Source organism: Pelodiscus sinensis, chromosome 13 (assembly GCF_049634645.1).
Source record: "Pelodiscus sinensis isolate JC-2024 chromosome 13, ASM4963464v1, whole genome shotgun sequence".
NCBI lineage: Eukaryota > Metazoa > Chordata > Testudines > Trionychidae > Pelodiscus > Pelodiscus sinensis.
In genome coordinates this window covers 3,445,190-3,461,524 of record NC_134723.1, presented here as the reverse complement: position 1 = coordinate 3,461,524, position 16,335 = coordinate 3,445,190, and the positions used below count along the sequence as shown (strand labels likewise).

Sequence of the window (16,335 nt, the reverse complement as noted above, 5' to 3'; positions counted from 1 at the left end):
ACATCAGGGGCATCGCTAGCCAAGGAGACAGCCGATGCGTTAGAAAGAGCGGTTCGAAGAAGGGGGGATTGGGCGAGTCAGATTCAGTGAGGGAAAAGTGTGTGCGGGTGTGGAATGGAAAATGTCATGGTGACTGGGAGAGGCTGGCGGGCTGAAGAGAGAGCTAATCAGGTAAATTATTCTTCCTTGTGCCCCAGTGCAGAGCAATTTAATCAACACACATTTTCTCTTGTAGGGGCCTGGGTGTCCTTGCTCTCTCTCTCTCCCTCACAAACAGAAATGTCTCTCTTCCTCCCTCCCTTCGCTAGCCCTGCTGCTCTCAGTGTCTTTGTCTCCCTTTCTCCATAAAGAGGGAACACAGCCCCCCCCCCTTAATAAAGATGCAGCCAGGCTGACGTGAGTCACGAAGATGTGCGCCATGCAGTGAGGGGGAGCTTCATTCAGTTCCCCTCCTCGCAGACCTCCCTCCCGGGTTACCATAGAAACAGCAGCCCCTCATGCTGCCTGACTTTCCTGTCTTCCTTTAACAATTTCTTTCTCCTTTCCAGAATCACCACCACCGCCGCTTGCATGATGGATCTGAGGAGATACCCTCTGGACCAGCAGAACTGCACGCTAGAAATCGAGAGCTGTGCGTATGCCTCGTGCTTCCCCCCTCTCGCCTCGCCATAGGATTGCACGTGTCAGAAGAGGAGGGAAAGCGGGAGAGGGGGGGATCAGCCATTCTTCTCCCGCTCCCCACTTGTGCATGCTGCCCCGGACCGAGTGCTAAGCCTCGCACAGCCGTTCGTTGCTGGTGTGGCTGGGTAGGGGTGTATGGAGGAGTCTGGCCCGCCCTCTGGGTCTCCCTTGTGAAGAATGGGAGACACTCAAGTGACCCCCAGCTGGGGAGAGACCAGAAAAAGGGCACCGGGGCACCCACGTCAAGGGGAGATGGCAAATCTTACTGTGGCGAGGGGTGTAGGTGCTGCCCTTTGCACCAGCAGCGTTTCCCGGCCCACAGAACAGGTGCAGAAGTGGCGGGATGAAAAGGCAGCAGAGTTCCCTGCAGGGATGGTACAAAGCCCCAGCTGTCCGTGGTGAAGACGGTGCAGCTGGAGCTTTGCCTGTTTCGGAAGGGATGTCCCCTCTGGCTACGTCTAGACTTCAAGCCTCTTTCGAAAGAGGCTTTTTCGAAAGATATTTTCAAAAAAGCCTCTTTGGAAAAAGAGCGTCTAGACTACAACCAGCACTTTCGAAAAAGCGAGCTGTTTTTTCGAAAGCGAGTCTAGACGCTCTCCTTCAAAAAAGCACAGTTTGCATTACCAAGCACCTTTTTTCGAAGGAGCACGTTTGAAAAAAGGCATTCTTCCTCGTAAAACGGAGTTTTCCGCGATCGAAAAAACTGCCGCATTCTTTCGATCTACTTTCGAAGTCTAGACTCAGGGGAAATTTTTTCGAAAAAAGGCCCCTTTTTTTAAAAAAAAAAAAACCCTGTAGTCTAGACACACTCTGTGTCCACACTCTACAGTGCCCCTGTTGCTGTCGTCACACCCCCTGTGCCGCTCAGCCCGAGTTCCAGCCACGGAACTCAATTCAATTTGGCGAGGGGCAAACTGCACGTCGCAGCCCTTAGCCCGGTGCATAAGGGAATGTAAATGAGTCCTGATGGAGGCAATAACGACATGTCATCGCTGGTGTCTCTTAGTATGTTGAGTGCAGTTTACAGCAGAACCAAGAAAACGGATGGCAGATTTGCCCACGGCTCCCCTTCTTGTGGTTGTGTTTATAGCGAGACACATTCGAGCCAATGTGTTCGCGGCTGAGCTACGGTTCCTTGCAGTGTGCAAAAGACCCATGCGGAGGAAGGTTTATTTCCTTAATGCTTTTGTCTTTTTTGGCGCATCTGAGACTAGCATGGTTACATTTTATTTCCTTTCTCTATTGTGTGCCCGGCTTGCCCGTTATGCCATGGGAATAGTAACATTTGTTGTTTCCCCCTCCTCCGCCAGTTCTACCTAAACAATGTTTAAAACACCCACCGAAACACCCCTTCCACAACGGCAGGGTTATGGATTTTTAACAGCAGTGGGCAGAGAGAATCCAGAAGATGTTCTCCTCCAGCACATCCGCTTTGGGGAGTTGTAAGACAGGTCAAATGTGGGACCCAAGTTGTGTGAATCCAACAAGTTACCCAGTTCTTGGAGACATGACTGCTGGGTTGATATAGTTGGGGTTGGACCTGCTTTGGCAGGGGGCTGGACTCGATGACTTTCTGAGGTCTCTTCCAGGTCTAGGATTCTATGACCTATGAGGAGAGACTGAGGGATTTGGGTTTGTTTAGTCTGCAGAAGAGAAGAGTGAGGGGGAGATTTGAGAGCAGCCTTCAACTTCCTGAAGAGGGATTCCACAGAGGATGGCAGAACGAGGAGCAATGGTCTCAAGTTACAGTGGGGGAGGTCTAGGTTGGATATTAGGAAAAACTATTTCCCTAGGGAGGGGATTGGGGTGGTGACGTACATGGCCAGGGGGTGGGGCTGTGTACATCACCGCCTTTCCTTCCCCGAGAGACGTGAGGGAGGGTGGGGAAGCACTGGGATGGGTTCCATAGGGAGGGGGTGGAATCTCCATCCCTAGAGGTTTTTAAGTTTCAGCTTGACAAAGCCCTGACTGGGTTGATTTAGTTGGGATTGGTCCTGCTTTGGCCAAGGGGCTGGACTCAATGACCTCCTGAGGTCTCTTCCAGCCCTGGGATTCTACGAGGGACATATGAGAGCCACAGTAGAGTTTGTCACCAAGAGACGAGGCTACGTTTTGTAACCATGTGAGCTGAGAGCCTGCCCCCTGAAATGTAGCTATGTCTGCATGTGCCCCTCCTGACTAGTGTGCCAACCCTCAAAAAGGGGAGTGGGATGATAATTCCTCATTCCTGGGCAAAGGAAAGGGAAAGCTGATCTGGATTCAGTCCAGAGAAGAGGAACATAACTAATGCAGTCAACATGGTTTCATGGAAAATAGGCAAACCGACCTGCTTTCATTCTTTGGCAGATGACAAGTCTGGTTGGTAGAGGTAACAGACGCTTGTGAGGCGTTTTGACTTAGTGCCACATGACATTCCGACTACAAAGCAGCAGCACTATGCGGTATCAACAGAGCCCACGTTAACATGATAAAACCTGGCTAGCTGACAGATCTCAAAAAGGAGTCGTTAGTGGCTAATCGTCCCTGTACAAGGGGATTTCTAGTACAGCTCCTCAGGGCTTGGTGCAAGGCCCAACACCGTTTGTCGTTTTCATCTGTGATCATGGGAGAAATTTGACCAGCAGTGATTTGAGATCAGTGGCCAACAAAGAGTGTCCGATGGTAAATAGCGATGAGGAGAAGGCAGTCGTACAAAGCAATACGGGTCGCTGGCTCTTCTGGGCCCACACAAACAGCATGTGTATCAGTCCAGCCCAATGCTTAGGTATGCATCTAGAAATGAGAAAGATAAGCCAGTCCTGGAGACCGGGGGACTGTACCCTGGAAAGCAGTGACTTGAAAAGGACTGAAGAGTCCTAGCAGGAAAGCCACTGAACGCTAGCCTCTCCCTGTGCAATTCTATGGCAAAAAGGGCTAATGTGCTTTTTGGAAGTCTGAGCACAGGGATAGCAAGTCGGGGAGGGAGGAGGATGTTTACCTGTACGTGGCATTGCTGGGGCTGGTATTAGAATGCTGCTCCTGGGTCTGGTGCCTACCATTAAAGTCCAGAGGATGCAGAAAAAAAGTCTCAGAAATGCTTCAAGAGCTGGAGAAAATTCCTTGCAGAAAGAGACATAAAGAGCTTGATCTGTTTAGCTTATCAAATAGAAGATTAAGAGCTGACTTGATTATGGTGTATAAGTATCCTGATGAGGAGAAACCACTTGGCCTCCTTAACCTAATGGAGAAAGGCAGAACAAGAGCCAACGGCTGGTAGCTGAAGTCAGACAAATTCAATTTCGAGATTAAACCCCGTTCTTTTTTTAAGTTAGGGTGATTCACCACTGGAAGAAACTCCCAAGGGGAATGGTGGATTCTCCATTTCTTGATGCCTTCATATCGAGACTGGCTGCTTTTCTGGGAGAGAAGTTTCGGGAAAACACACGCAAAGTATTGGACTGAAAACAGGGGTCGACGGGCAGGATTTCATGGGCTGTGATACATAAGAGCTCAGACCAGATCTGTTGGTGCCTTTTGGCCTTAAACACGATGGCTCTGTGCGGCCTTATGACCTGTCTGTCACTTCAGTCAATGGCCGTTTAGTGGCAGCAGGGGCATCAGCTACCTCTCAAGTGTGGTGTAAATCTTCTCCTCCCAAAAGAGGGAAGAATGGGCTCAGCAGGAGACCCCCGCCCAACGCACAGAGGCACCAGGCTACCAGTGAGCATTCAAAGGCCAGATCCTCATCCGGTGGAACGTGGGGTCGCTCTACGGAAGTCAGTGGTGCTAGGCTGTTTTATGCAGGCGTGAATCTGGTCTAATGTCTGGGGATGGGTCTCAAAGCAGCCTTGAAGAAATGCGATGATGTCTAAGGCTGAGTGACTCTCTGCGTCTCTGCAAGTCAGGCACAGAGACAGTGCGAGTTTTGCCTCAGCTCTGTTCTGGAGGGACCATGCACCTTCTCCCTGGTCCTTTTAATTCTTGGCCTGTCTGTGGACACTGCAGGTAGTTGGTGCCAGGAGTGAGGGTGGCTATATGTTGTGGTTGTGGACCCCTTCCCAGTAAGACTTTCCAGTCCCTTCCACATGAGCTAGCAAACTGCCAAGGTTCGCATGCTATGCAGAGCCGATATAAGCTGAATATGAGTCCGCAGTGTGATGCTGTGGCAAAAAAAGCAAACATGATTCTGGGCTGCATTAACAGGTGTGTTGTAAGCAAGACAGGAGAAGTCATTCTTCTGCTCTACTCTGCGCTGGTTAGGCCTCAGTTCGAGTATTGTGTCCAGTTCTGGGCACCGCATTTCATGAAAAATGTCGAGAAATTGGAGAGGGTCCAGAGAAGAGCAACAAGAATGATGAAAGGTCTAGAGAACATGAGCTATGAGGAAGGCTGAAAAAACTGAGGTTGTTTAGTTTGGAAAAGAGAAGATGGAGGGGGGACATGAGAGCCGTTTTCAGGTATCTAAAAGGGTGTCATAAGAAGGAGGGAGAAAACTTGTTCATCTTGGCCTCTGAGGATAGAACAAGAAGCAATGGGCTTAAACTGCAAGGGAGGTTTAGGTTGGACATCAGGAAAAAATTCCTAACTGTCAGAGTAGTCAAACACTGGAATAAATTGCCCAGGGAGGTTGTGGAATCCCCATCTCTGGAGATATTTAAGAGTAGGTCAGATAAATGTCTATCAGGGATGGTCTAGACAGTATTTGGTCCTGCCATGGGGGCAGGGGACTGGACTCGATGACTCTCGAGGTCCCTTCCAGTCCTAGTATTCTATGATTCTATGATACGCTGCAGTGAACAGGGACTAGTCACAGATACAAGTAAGGAGCTTCAGGGGGTAGCAAAGTCATGTGACGAATTGGGTTGTACCCACGAAAGCTCATGACACCATCGACATGTTTTGTTCCTCTATAAAGTGCTACCAGACCATTTGCTTGCTGGTTTTTTAGATACAAGTAAGATGAAAGCATCTGGCAGCATCTTCTGCAATGAGAAATACTAAACCTCTTGCACGCTTGATCTCAAAGGAGCAAGGTGAAAACAGGCCAGGGAAGGGGGGTGTGGTCACCATGCCAATGAGACACTTAGCTGCACGCGTCCCTTGTTGGCCTCATTCCCGCTACTGGCAAGAGTCGTTTGGCAGCTGTCGGGACTGGGCTCCTCTGCCCGCCCTGTCCAGCAAAGCATTGGTTATCTTGTGGTCATCCATGGGATTCCCACAAGTGCATAGTAGAGGACCAAACCCAGAAGGAATTTGCTTTAGGTCATGATGGACCAGGCTTGCATTCAATCCAGTTATACCGAAATGAAGTTATTAACTGAATGTAGCAGTTATGAATGGTTCACAATCCTGCTGGAAGGGCATAACAAGTGGGGTTCCATAGGGGGCTGTTTTGGGACCAGTTCTGTTCAATATCTTCATCAACGATTTAGATGATAGCATGGAGGGGATGCTTATTAAGTTTGCAGATGATACCAAGCTGGGAGGGTTGCAAGTGCAAGGAGGAGAGGGTCATAATTCAAAACGATCTGCACAAACTGGGGAAATGGTCTGAGGTAAATAGGATGAAGGTTAATAAGGACAAATGCAAAGTACTCCGCGTAGGAAGGAACAATCAGTTTCACACATACAGAATGGGAAGTGACTGTCTAGGAAGGAGTAGTGCTGAAAGGGATTTAGGGGTCATGGTGGACCATAAGTTAAACATGAGTCAACAGTGTGATGCTGTTGCAAAAAGAGCAAACATGATTCTGGGAAGCATTAACAGGAGTGTTGCAAGCAAGACACGAGAAGTCATTTTTAGCTCTACTCTGCACTGATTAGGCATCAGTTGGAATATTGTGTCCAGTTCTGGGCACCACATTTCAAGAAAGATGTGGAGAAATTGGAGAAAGTCCAGAGAAGAGCAACAAAAACAATGAAAGGTCTAGAAAACAAGAGCTGTGAGGAAAGACTGAAAGAATTGGGCTTGTTTAGTTTAGAGAAGAGAAGACTGAGAAAGGACACGAGAGCAGTTTTCAAGTATATAAAAGGATGTGAAAAGGAGGAGGGAGAAAAATTGTTCTCCTTGGCCTCTGCGGATAGGACAAGAAGCAATGAGCTTAAACTGCAGCAAGGGAGGTTTAGGTTGGACATTAGGAAAGTGTCCAACCTAATGTCAGGGTAGTTAAACACTGGAATAAATTGCCTAGGGAAGTTGTATAATCTCCATCTCTGGAGATATTTGAGCAGGTTGGACAGACACCTGTCAGGGATGGTCTAGATGGTGCTTGGTCCTGCCATGAGGGCAGGGAACTGGACTCGATGACCTCTCGAGGTCCCTTCCAGTTCTGTGATTCTATGAAAAAGTGGAAACTAGATCATATTATGATGGATGAATATAAAAAACAACACAAGCGTGTAGGGACAGAGTGAGCAGAGTCAAGGCACAAAACAAATAGACAGCGCCATAAAAACGTTCTGCAGCCACACTAGAAGCAAGAGGAAGAGCAATATTAGCGTAGACCCATTAGCACAGACTTCTGCTCAATGCTTTTGAGTGTGTGATGATCTAGACGATGCTTGGTGCTGCCGTGAGGGCAGGGGACTGGACTGGATGACCTCTGGAGGTCCCTGCCAGTTCTAGTGTCCTAGGATTCTAGATTCTATTAAGGAATTGGTAGTTCATTACTATTTTCCAGAGCCCTCCAGCCCTCTCTGCCGCTAAAGCTGTCCTAAACGGCTGCATTCGGCTATCAAAGAGACACTGCCCAACTGACCCAGGCGAGCATTGTGACCTACGTGAACGGGGGGGTCGAGCGTCTGGAAGGAAAACGCCCCAGTGTTGTGGGGTTTTCCCCATTCTTGCTGCTGTTCGTAATCCGCCGCTTCGTTGCGCTCGTATTTTGCAAACCGACAGGCACCACTTTGTGGGCCACACCAAAGCAGCTTTGTGTGAGCTCCTCGGGCTGGCCCACAGCAATAGTTCATCGTGGAAAAGCTGTGCATGTTGCCTGGGACAGAGGGTTCTGATGTTTCTAAGGAAACCAAGGATCATGTGATAGGTTTGGGGGTCAGCTCCCACCATCACCTGCCACTTTTTAGTCTTCATGAGGAGCATTGGCCATGTATTCCTGTCTTCAGGCAGCTGTTGTGCAAGTTGGGCTAAGGAGCAAAGATGCATCAAGGGGGGGTGGGCTAGGCACTGATAAATGGACTCCATCTGGGTCCCCTGGGAAAAGTCTTTGTGGACACGGAGGTGCTGGTTGCCAGGTCTTGTTAAGCCTGGCTGTACTGTGCTTCCCCACCCACAGATGGCTACACAGTGGACGACATTGTCTTCTTCTGGCAAGGAAACAACTCAGCCGTCACGGGGATGGAGATGCTGGAGCTGCCCCAGTTCACCATCATTGAGCAGAGACTGGTCACCAGAGAAGTGGTCTTCACCACAGGTGGGGCTCTGGACAAAGGGCTTTGGGAACCAATTAAAGGCTCCTGGGTTCTAATCCTGTAGTGTCCCTTTGGAAAGTTGGTCTCTCTTCCGTTCCTACCAGCCCTGCTTTGTCAGATCCCTGCCCGCAGACCACAAGAGGTGAACCTGTTTTGCCAATACCCTCGAGATAGCTAGGCCAAAATGTTGACTTCCCTTAAACAGGGCCTCATTGGTAGGTTCCCTAATCACTCTTTCCACGTGATTACCCAGTGGCTCTTGAAGTGCCAATAAAAACTACAATAGGCTACACACAGGAGAGCTAGGAACAGACTCCAGGTCTCTTTCCTCGCAGTATAGTGCCCTAACCATTACACCAGACTACCTCCCCCCCCCCCCCCCCGTGCCCAGTAAGTGGGTTGCCGGCCTTGAGGGTCCCTTTGTGATAACACATCATCCCCTTCTTCAGCTCTTTAGGCAGCTGGTGAGGCAGGGTATCCCCCTGGATTTTCAGCTTCATAGCAAAGGGAAGGTGAGTCCTCAGTGGAATCCAGTTGTGGTGAGGCAGGCAGTGGCCACAAGTTTAAACAAACAACTATAGATTTATAGAGCAACAGATAGAAAAAAGGAGACTAAGGGGGGAATATGATAGAGGTCTATAAAACCATGACTGGTGTGGAAAAAGTGAATAAGTTTTTATTGACTTGTTCCCATAATATAAGCACTAGGGGCCACCAAATGAAATTAACAGGCAACAGATTTAAAAAAACAAAAGGAAGTTTTTCTTCACTCAGCGCACAGTCAACCTGTGGAACTCCTTGCCACAGGATGTAGTGAAGGCTAGAACTTTAACAGGGTTCAAAAAAGAGCTAGATAGATTCATGGAGGTTAGGTCCATCAATGGCTATTAGTCAGGATGGGTAGGAAAGGTGTCCCTGGCCTCTGTTTCTCTGGTGGTGAATGACAGGGGAGGGATCATGTGAGGATTACCTGTTGTGTTCCCTCCCTCTGGGGCACCTGGTATTGGCTACTGTCGGCAGACAGGACACTGGGCTGGATGGACCATTGGTCTGACCCAGTCTGGCAGTTCTTATGTTCTTATTTGTAACTAGCCAATTAACCCGTCATAAGACGGGATTTTCAGGTCTGTCCTCCACGTCGGTCTTCTCTCCTGAGCCTCCGGTCTCTCGTTCCGTCTCTGTCTCCCTCTCTCTCTCTCTCTCTCCTCCTCTGACTGCCTGTCCCCTCCTCCAGCTCTCCTCCGCCTCTTGCCTCTCACTCGGGGGACCGCAGAGTCCAAATGGCCTTTTGGGCTGCAAGCTCCCCGTGCTGCATGGAGAGCGCGGAGCCCAAACGGTCGCTTGTGCCACTTGCTCCCACGCGGTGGCCCGGCTGAGCGGCGCAGAAGTCAGCTGAGCGCCACGGCGGGAGGCAAAGGGGGGCAGGGTGGTGACATTCATGGCCAGGGGGTGGGGCCTGGAGCCGCTGTCACACCGCACATCACCGCTCCGCCCACCTTCCCCTCCTGCCGTGGTGCGTGGCTGACTTCTGCGCCGCTCAGCGAGGCCGCCACGTGGGAGCAGGAGGTCGTTTGGGCCCCGCACTCCCCATGCAGCACGGGCCACTCGGAGGGAACATCCAGCATTTCAGAAACAGCACCCCCCAGAGGGAACAGCCAGCATTTCAGGCAACAGCGCCCCCCCAGAGGGAACAGCCAGCATTTCCGAAATAGCACCCCCCAGAGGGAACAGCCAGCATTTCAGGCAACAGTGCCCCCCAGAGGGAACAGCCAGCATTTCAGCGTTACAGACTCAGACACTGGGCTACTATATATATGATTAGCTATTTGCATTTGCCCAATTTGCATTTTATGGGTGAGCTTGCACATGAAACTGGGAGTTTATCTGAGGGGGGAGGCTGCACAGGGACCTTACTTGGGTGAGCAAGTAAGCAAGCACACGGTGTCTACAGAAGAGATCCTCTGTCCTCCCCGACTACTCACGGTTATAGATCCAAGGTATTTGCCCAAATGACCAGGCACCATCACTGTGCCGTCTGTGCAGAAGCAGACTGTGCGATTCCCTTCCCTGGCTCTACACAGCCTTGCTTCCAAAGGATTCCCAGATGATTTCCATTCCCGTTCTTGGTCCCTGCCTTCGGTAAATGACACCTCCTTTTGGTATCTGATTGGCAGGCTCTTATCTCCGCTTATCCCTGAGTTTTCGGATCAAGAGGAACATCGGTTACTTCATCCTCCAGACGTACATGCCTTCCATCCTCATCACCATCCTGTCCTGGGTCTCCTTCTGGATCAATTACGATGCCTCTGCTGCCCGGGTGGCATTGGGTAGGTCCCTTTTCACTCTACACTCTTCCTTTGGGGAGGGGAGTGGTGGAATTGTTTGGAAAAGAAAAGGAGAACACAGCGACTAAAAGAGTGACCAAGATTGCACAGCAGAATCAATACACATTGCACCGTTGATGTTCTGCCAAGAGGGCCAAATGGGAAGATACCACAATGCATCTGGTGTGATGCTTGAAAGGTGAAGTGGCATTTCCAGCCACCCCTCGTCAGAGGCAGCGCTGTCCCAAGAGGGGGATTGTAGACGCTTTGAAAATAGCAAGTCTGTGAAACGCAAATCAGAGCCTGCTACTCTCTCTAAAGGGCAGAAGTAAACTCGGCCTAACCTTTTCCTGGTGCATCTCGTCTGCCTGGTCCCGCAGGCTCAGCTGTGCTCCTTGGGACATAACAGAGAAGGGAGACATCCCCCATCACTCCCCACCCCTGCATGTCCAGTCCCTTCCTCTCTGCCCAGTTGCCTTTCTGTGGTTCAGCAATGCAGGTTACCTGCACAGAGAAGGAGGGTGGAGCCTTAGGGGCCCAGAGCAGAAGCTCGTGGAGTGCATCTGTGTATGATGCTGTTTTGAAAACACCTGTAACTTGCTTATCTGCTGAATTCATTCCTTCAGATGTGTCAAAGAGATTTGGTGACAGAGGACTAAGTCCACAACAAATCTGAAGGCTCAGAATTCAGCCCTGAGGATTTGCCCCAGGACATAAAAGCACCTGAATATCTGGCAATGTGTGAAAACCACGAGTTCTCCCGTAGCGGGGTAGGCCAGAGAGGGATTCAGGGTAATTGGTGAGTGATAGTCCCAGCAACTCCTCGGCTTCGTGGGTGTCCACTTCCACATGGTCATGGTCCCTCACTACAGCCAGCCAGCCATTTTCCCAGGGCTGGAGGTAGTGTCCAGCCTGAGCACGGCTGAGAGGCGTCTGCCACCTCCAGTGGCTGGGCCCCAACTGAGCCACATGGCCTGCCTCTTATACTTCCTGTTCCTGTGGAGGCTCCGCCCTTCCACCTCCAGCATGGCGGGCAGAGGCTTTTCTGGTTCCTGCCACCAGAGGGCATCAGGCCCTTCCACACTGTCACTCTCTAAGGAAGGCCACACCCCTTTGCTACATCTCTGCTCAGTTAACACACAACAAGCCAAACAGACTCACCAGAATTTGCAAGAAAATCATTTCGTTTTTCTGAGAACAAGCCTGAGAAATTTCAGCTCAAAGAGGCATTTGTACCCCCGGATTGGTCTGTGTCTTAAGAGTCCAATCCCACACCGTGAGCTTTGCCATGAACTTTAGCGGCATCAAAATTAGACTCCAAAACGGCAGGTTACATGGGCATGCTTCCTTTGGCATTACCGTGGTACCACTTAGATGGCATTTTTCATTCTCGGGTGTGTGTCTGTCTGTCTGTCTGTCTGTCAATTGACTGGGAGGCAGATAAAACAGGTTAGATGGATGGATGGATGGACAGACAGATAACGAATGACTATGGACACGGATGGACTGTATGCAGTGTTACAAATTTCCATGCTACTTTGCAAACCCTAATAAAGACATGTTTCCTGTCCTGACAAGCTCCCACACTAATTAATACAAGGCAAATCCAGGAGAACAAATGCAGGAAAGCACGTAAGGAGAGGCGTAAGAGCTGTCCTGAATAGGGACATTTCCCTGAGACAGAGTCTCCCTGAGTGAGGGAAGAGGTGAGGATCGGGGGGAAAGAGGTGGGGTGGATTGAAGAGGTGGGTTGGGAAGAAGGAATGAAAGGTGATCGGAACACCAGAATAGAGGCACAAGAAAAGGTTCAGAGGAGAGCAGCATGCAGAAGGGACAGTCAAGTGAGGGAACTGAGATCAGTGCAGGGAGTGAGAGGAGAGCTAGAGATTTAGCGGAGTGCAGAGGTACGTTGGATCTTTCAGAGCAGAACAAGGTGCTTGAATTTGTTACTGTAGATGACAGGGAGACAATAGGAGAAGACAAAAGAGGGATGTGGCAGATAGAACAATAGGAGAGCAAGGTGATTTCAGGTGTGGCAGCCGTTGGTGCAGAGTTCGGGGTGGAGTTAGTAGGACAGAAGGAAGAAGGTTGCTGTAATAAAGGCAGGTGATAACCAATGCATGGACAAGAGGAAAAGGTAGATGAGGATGTTCTACAGGGATATTATCTGGACATTGGGGGAGAAGGAAGGAAAAGTTCTCCATGAAACAGGGTTGGTGAGAGGCAGGACAGTGGAGTGGCAGTAGGGAAAGGATTCCCTTGTGACAATATTGAGGTTGGGGTGACAAGAGGAAACATCAGAGAGGGGGCTAAAGATCTGAGATCAGAGCCAGGTAGAGACAGAGACTTGGGACCAAGAACCACGGTTGTAGAGATGATCATTGAAACCACAGACACAGTGAAGGTCACCAAGAAGATGAGAATGAGAGAGCAGAGTATGGGATCTTTGGGATTGCCACCATCCAGATGAGGAAGTTAAAGATCATGAGAAGAGATGCTGATGGAGGATCAGCAAGGTGCATGGAGAGCTGAGCGGTGAAAGCCAAGAGAGGAGAAGGCTAAGGGGGTGAGGGGGTAGAGGGCTTCCCTGCCTAAAAAGTCAGCAGAGTGGCCAAGCAGCGTCTTTTAGCTGGGAGAAGGCTGTTGGCGACCTTGTGCAGAGCTGGGAGACTGGAGCATGGGGAAGACAGCGGGGCAGGGGCATTGGAAGGAGCTGGAGGTGAGAGCATCCAAGCCAAGAGAATGAACGAGACACTTCAGGATTCCGGAGGCAGGGTGGGCGAGGACGAGGATGGAACATGAGTGGGCTGACAGGGGCAGGAGACAAGCGGAGGAGAGAGCAAGCCATCAGAGAGGAAGGACTGGAGGGGGGATTAACGAGGCAGCTGGGAAGGAAGGAAGGGAGTCGGGGGGCCAGGTGAGAGGTGGGCAGAGAGGAGAGTGAGTGGGAGGAGGAGGAGGGAGCCAAACTGGATGTTCTCTGCCATTAGGAGTGGAGGAGGCGGGGGATGAAGAAATGGAGGCGAGCCCGCTCTCCGTGCTGTGCTCACTGTGCTTCCTGGCTCTTCCCTACCAAGGCACCTGTTGGGAGGTGGGGCTCAGAACAGCTGTCATCACCCGCTCAGACATCCCGCTTGTCCCTCTCTGCAGCCACACCTGCTGGGAGAGAACAGGGCTGGAGTGTCTGAGCGCCCCAGCCTCCTCTCCTGCCCCCCCACCCCCGCTCTGCCCCCTCCCTGGCATTGTTCTGGCGGAGACGAGCGCCATGCTGTGGCACCGGCACTGCTCCGTAACGGCGCGCACGCCCTCTCGTTGCAGGGGTCACCACGGTGCTCACGATGACCACCATCAACACCCACCTGCGGGAGACCCTCCCAAAGATCCCCTACGTCAAGGCCATCGACGTCTATCTCATGGGCTGCTTCGTCTTCGTGTTCCTGGCGCTCCTGGAATATGCCTTTGTCAACTACATTTTCTTCGGGCGGGGCCCTCGCCAGCAGAAGAAGCAGAGTGAGCGGCTCAGCAAGGCAAACAACGAGCGCCACCGATACGAGGAGAAGAGGGTGAGGGAGCAGGTGTGTCCCCTTCCTGCCTTCTGGCAGGAGAATTCATATTCTTCGTGGTGGTTCAGTCTGGGAGCTCCCTAGAGGGACTGTTCTCCCCCGTATGACCAAGGAACCCAGTCCCCACGCTCCCTAAATGCTAAGCTAACGGGTACACCCGCTGCAAACAGATGCCCATGAGGAAAAATGCTCCTGAGGCCCCTTCCATCCTCACTGCCCCCTCGCTGAGCCATGAGGTCTGTCCTCTTCTGAGAGGATGAGGGTGTGACACAGGTGTGTTCCACGCGACCAGAGTGGCACGTTGTCCTCCTTGTGGCGGGAGCACCTGACGCGTCAGCCCCTGCCTCTGAGATGACAGAACGTGTTCTTCAGCTGCAGCGGCAGCATCCAGTGCTTTTCCATCTGAGGGCCAACATTCAGTCTCTGTAGATGACCCGTCCCAAGGTGTTGGTGTTGCCCAGACAACAGTCCCAAATTCTCCTTGGGGCCAGTGGGCCAAGGCAAGGGGTGACTCTGGCCCGGAGCGTGCTCTGTTCAGCGTCTCACTGGCGGTTTTCTCTCTCTTCCCCGTTTCAGGTTGACCCTTATGGCAACATTCTCCTCAGCACCCTGGAGATGAACAACGAACTGCTGGCCACGGACATGATGGGCGGCGTCGGCGACTCTCGAAACTCTGTCCTGTCCTTCGAAGGCTCAGGGATCCAGTTCCGCAAGCAGCTGGCCTCTCGGGATGGCTTTGGCCACCACCCCACCTTAGACCGCCATGTCCCTCTGACCCACCCTGCTGTTGCCCGCAACCGTGCCAACTGCCGCCTCCGCCGGCGGTCCTCTAAGCTGAAGCTCAAAATCCCGGACCTGGCAGATGTCAGCACCATTGACAAGTGGTCACGGATCATTTTTCCAATCACCTTTGGATTCTTCAACCTCATTTACTGGTTGTACTATGTAAATTAATGCCTGCGGCCTCCAGGAGCGATAGGGACAGATACTCAGACAATGACAACACAGGAGAGCTGTGGTCTTTTTGGTTTGGGTTTACTCTTTTCTCTGATTATCATTTCCTCCTTTGGTTGGTAGGTTGATTCTAAGCTTACTTTCTCTTTTCAGCACATTAGAAACACGGCGCATGGGGGAAGTGGGGCGGGGGAGTGGGGAAAGGGTCTCGGGTTTCAGGAGGGTTGGCCTGGTCTTGATTTCGGTTTTGTGCCGAAGAACTTCACCATTGTTTATAAAAAAAAAAAAACCAACCCAACATCGAAAAGGAAAGTTTTAAAAAAAGAAGAAGAAAAGAAAAGTTGGAATGAAACTGAGTTCAAAACAGGGGTGGAGGAATAAGCTATCTTTGAATGTGCTCCCTGGTGCCCCGCCCACATTCCCATTTTACCACCGATGTCTCATCTCTTCGTTCTTGTCGATAGCATTATTATTTTTTAATCTTTCACCCATGTTCACTGTTAGCCCTTGTCATTTCTTCCCACCTGGGTTTGCTGAGGTCGGGAAGCTCCATTTTTGCACTGCATGGTCTTTTCTTTCTCTCTCTGTCTCTTGCTTACAGGTGTAAAGGAATCTTTTAAACAAACAGAATATTTATTTTGGAACAGCTGGGGGAGGGGCTTTGGGAATTACTTGGGTAGGGAAGATCCCGGGAGGCGGGGCGGGGGAGGGCGCATATCAAAAACAAAGGCACATTTGCAAGTTGCCTTTTTCCACCTTCAGGAGTTTGCAAGCTGTTTTTCCGGTGTGAGCATGCGAGCGTGTGTGGGTGTGTGCACGCGTGCATGGTTTCTGGGGAGGGGAGGGGGGTTTTGTAATTTTTTTGGTAAGAGGACACAGGTCGTGTTTAACCGGTTGTGTTTCCGGGGGAGGAGTAGGGTTTTGTGTGTGTATTACAACAGCAGAGAACTTTGGGGAGGCGGACCCAGGGAGATACATACATGTTAAGGCGGAAGTGGCTAGGATTGGCCAGGAAACGTGCCGCTGTCCGGAGTCAGCATGTGAGCTTTTGTTGACAAAGCTTGAGTCAGTCCTATAGTGAGCGGGACAGAGATGTGTGTTCTGAACGTTTTCCACCCTCCATCCTGGCGTGCTGACCCTCCTCTCTGTGCCACCGGATGACTTCAGACCACTCCAGGGGGGCAGTTTCTGTCTAGACTTCTGGGTGTAGAAACATGTGAGGGGCAGGTGGCCCCTTTCCGAAACTCATTAGGAGCAAGGGGTGGGCTGGGGCCTCGGACACCTACTTCTTAAGCCAGGCCTTGCTGCAGATCCATTAATGCATCTCACCTGTAGAAGGGAACACACTTCCCCTCTTGCAGACGGTGTAATTAACAATATGTCAGAGTTCCACTGAGCTAGGGGAG

General features: G+C 51.0%; 1 protein-coding gene across 3 annotated transcripts in view; it reads left to right on the top strand.

Annotated features, from left to right (window-relative positions):
* GABRQ (gamma-aminobutyric acid type A receptor subunit theta) overlaps positions 1 to 15,094 on the top strand; it is a 96,708-nt gene extending 81,614 nt beyond the window's left edge. For 2 of the 3 annotated variants that reach the window (XM_006136297.4, XM_075896690.1), the window contains 5 exons: positions 549 to 631; positions 7,953 to 8,090; positions 10,263 to 10,415; positions 13,731 to 13,987; positions 14,552 to 15,094. In XM_006136297.4, the coding sequence (XP_006136359.1) occupies positions 549 to 631; positions 7,953 to 8,090; positions 10,263 to 10,415; positions 13,731 to 13,987; positions 14,552 to 14,929 (1,009 nt within the window). In that variant the 3' untranslated portion in view covers positions 14,930 to 15,094. The remainder of the gene's footprint in view (positions 1 to 548; positions 632 to 7,952; positions 8,091 to 10,262; positions 10,416 to 13,730; positions 13,988 to 14,551) is intronic. The other variant, XM_006136299.4, reaches the window with a different exon arrangement.
* Positions 15,095 to 16,335: the final 1,241 nt, after the last annotated feature.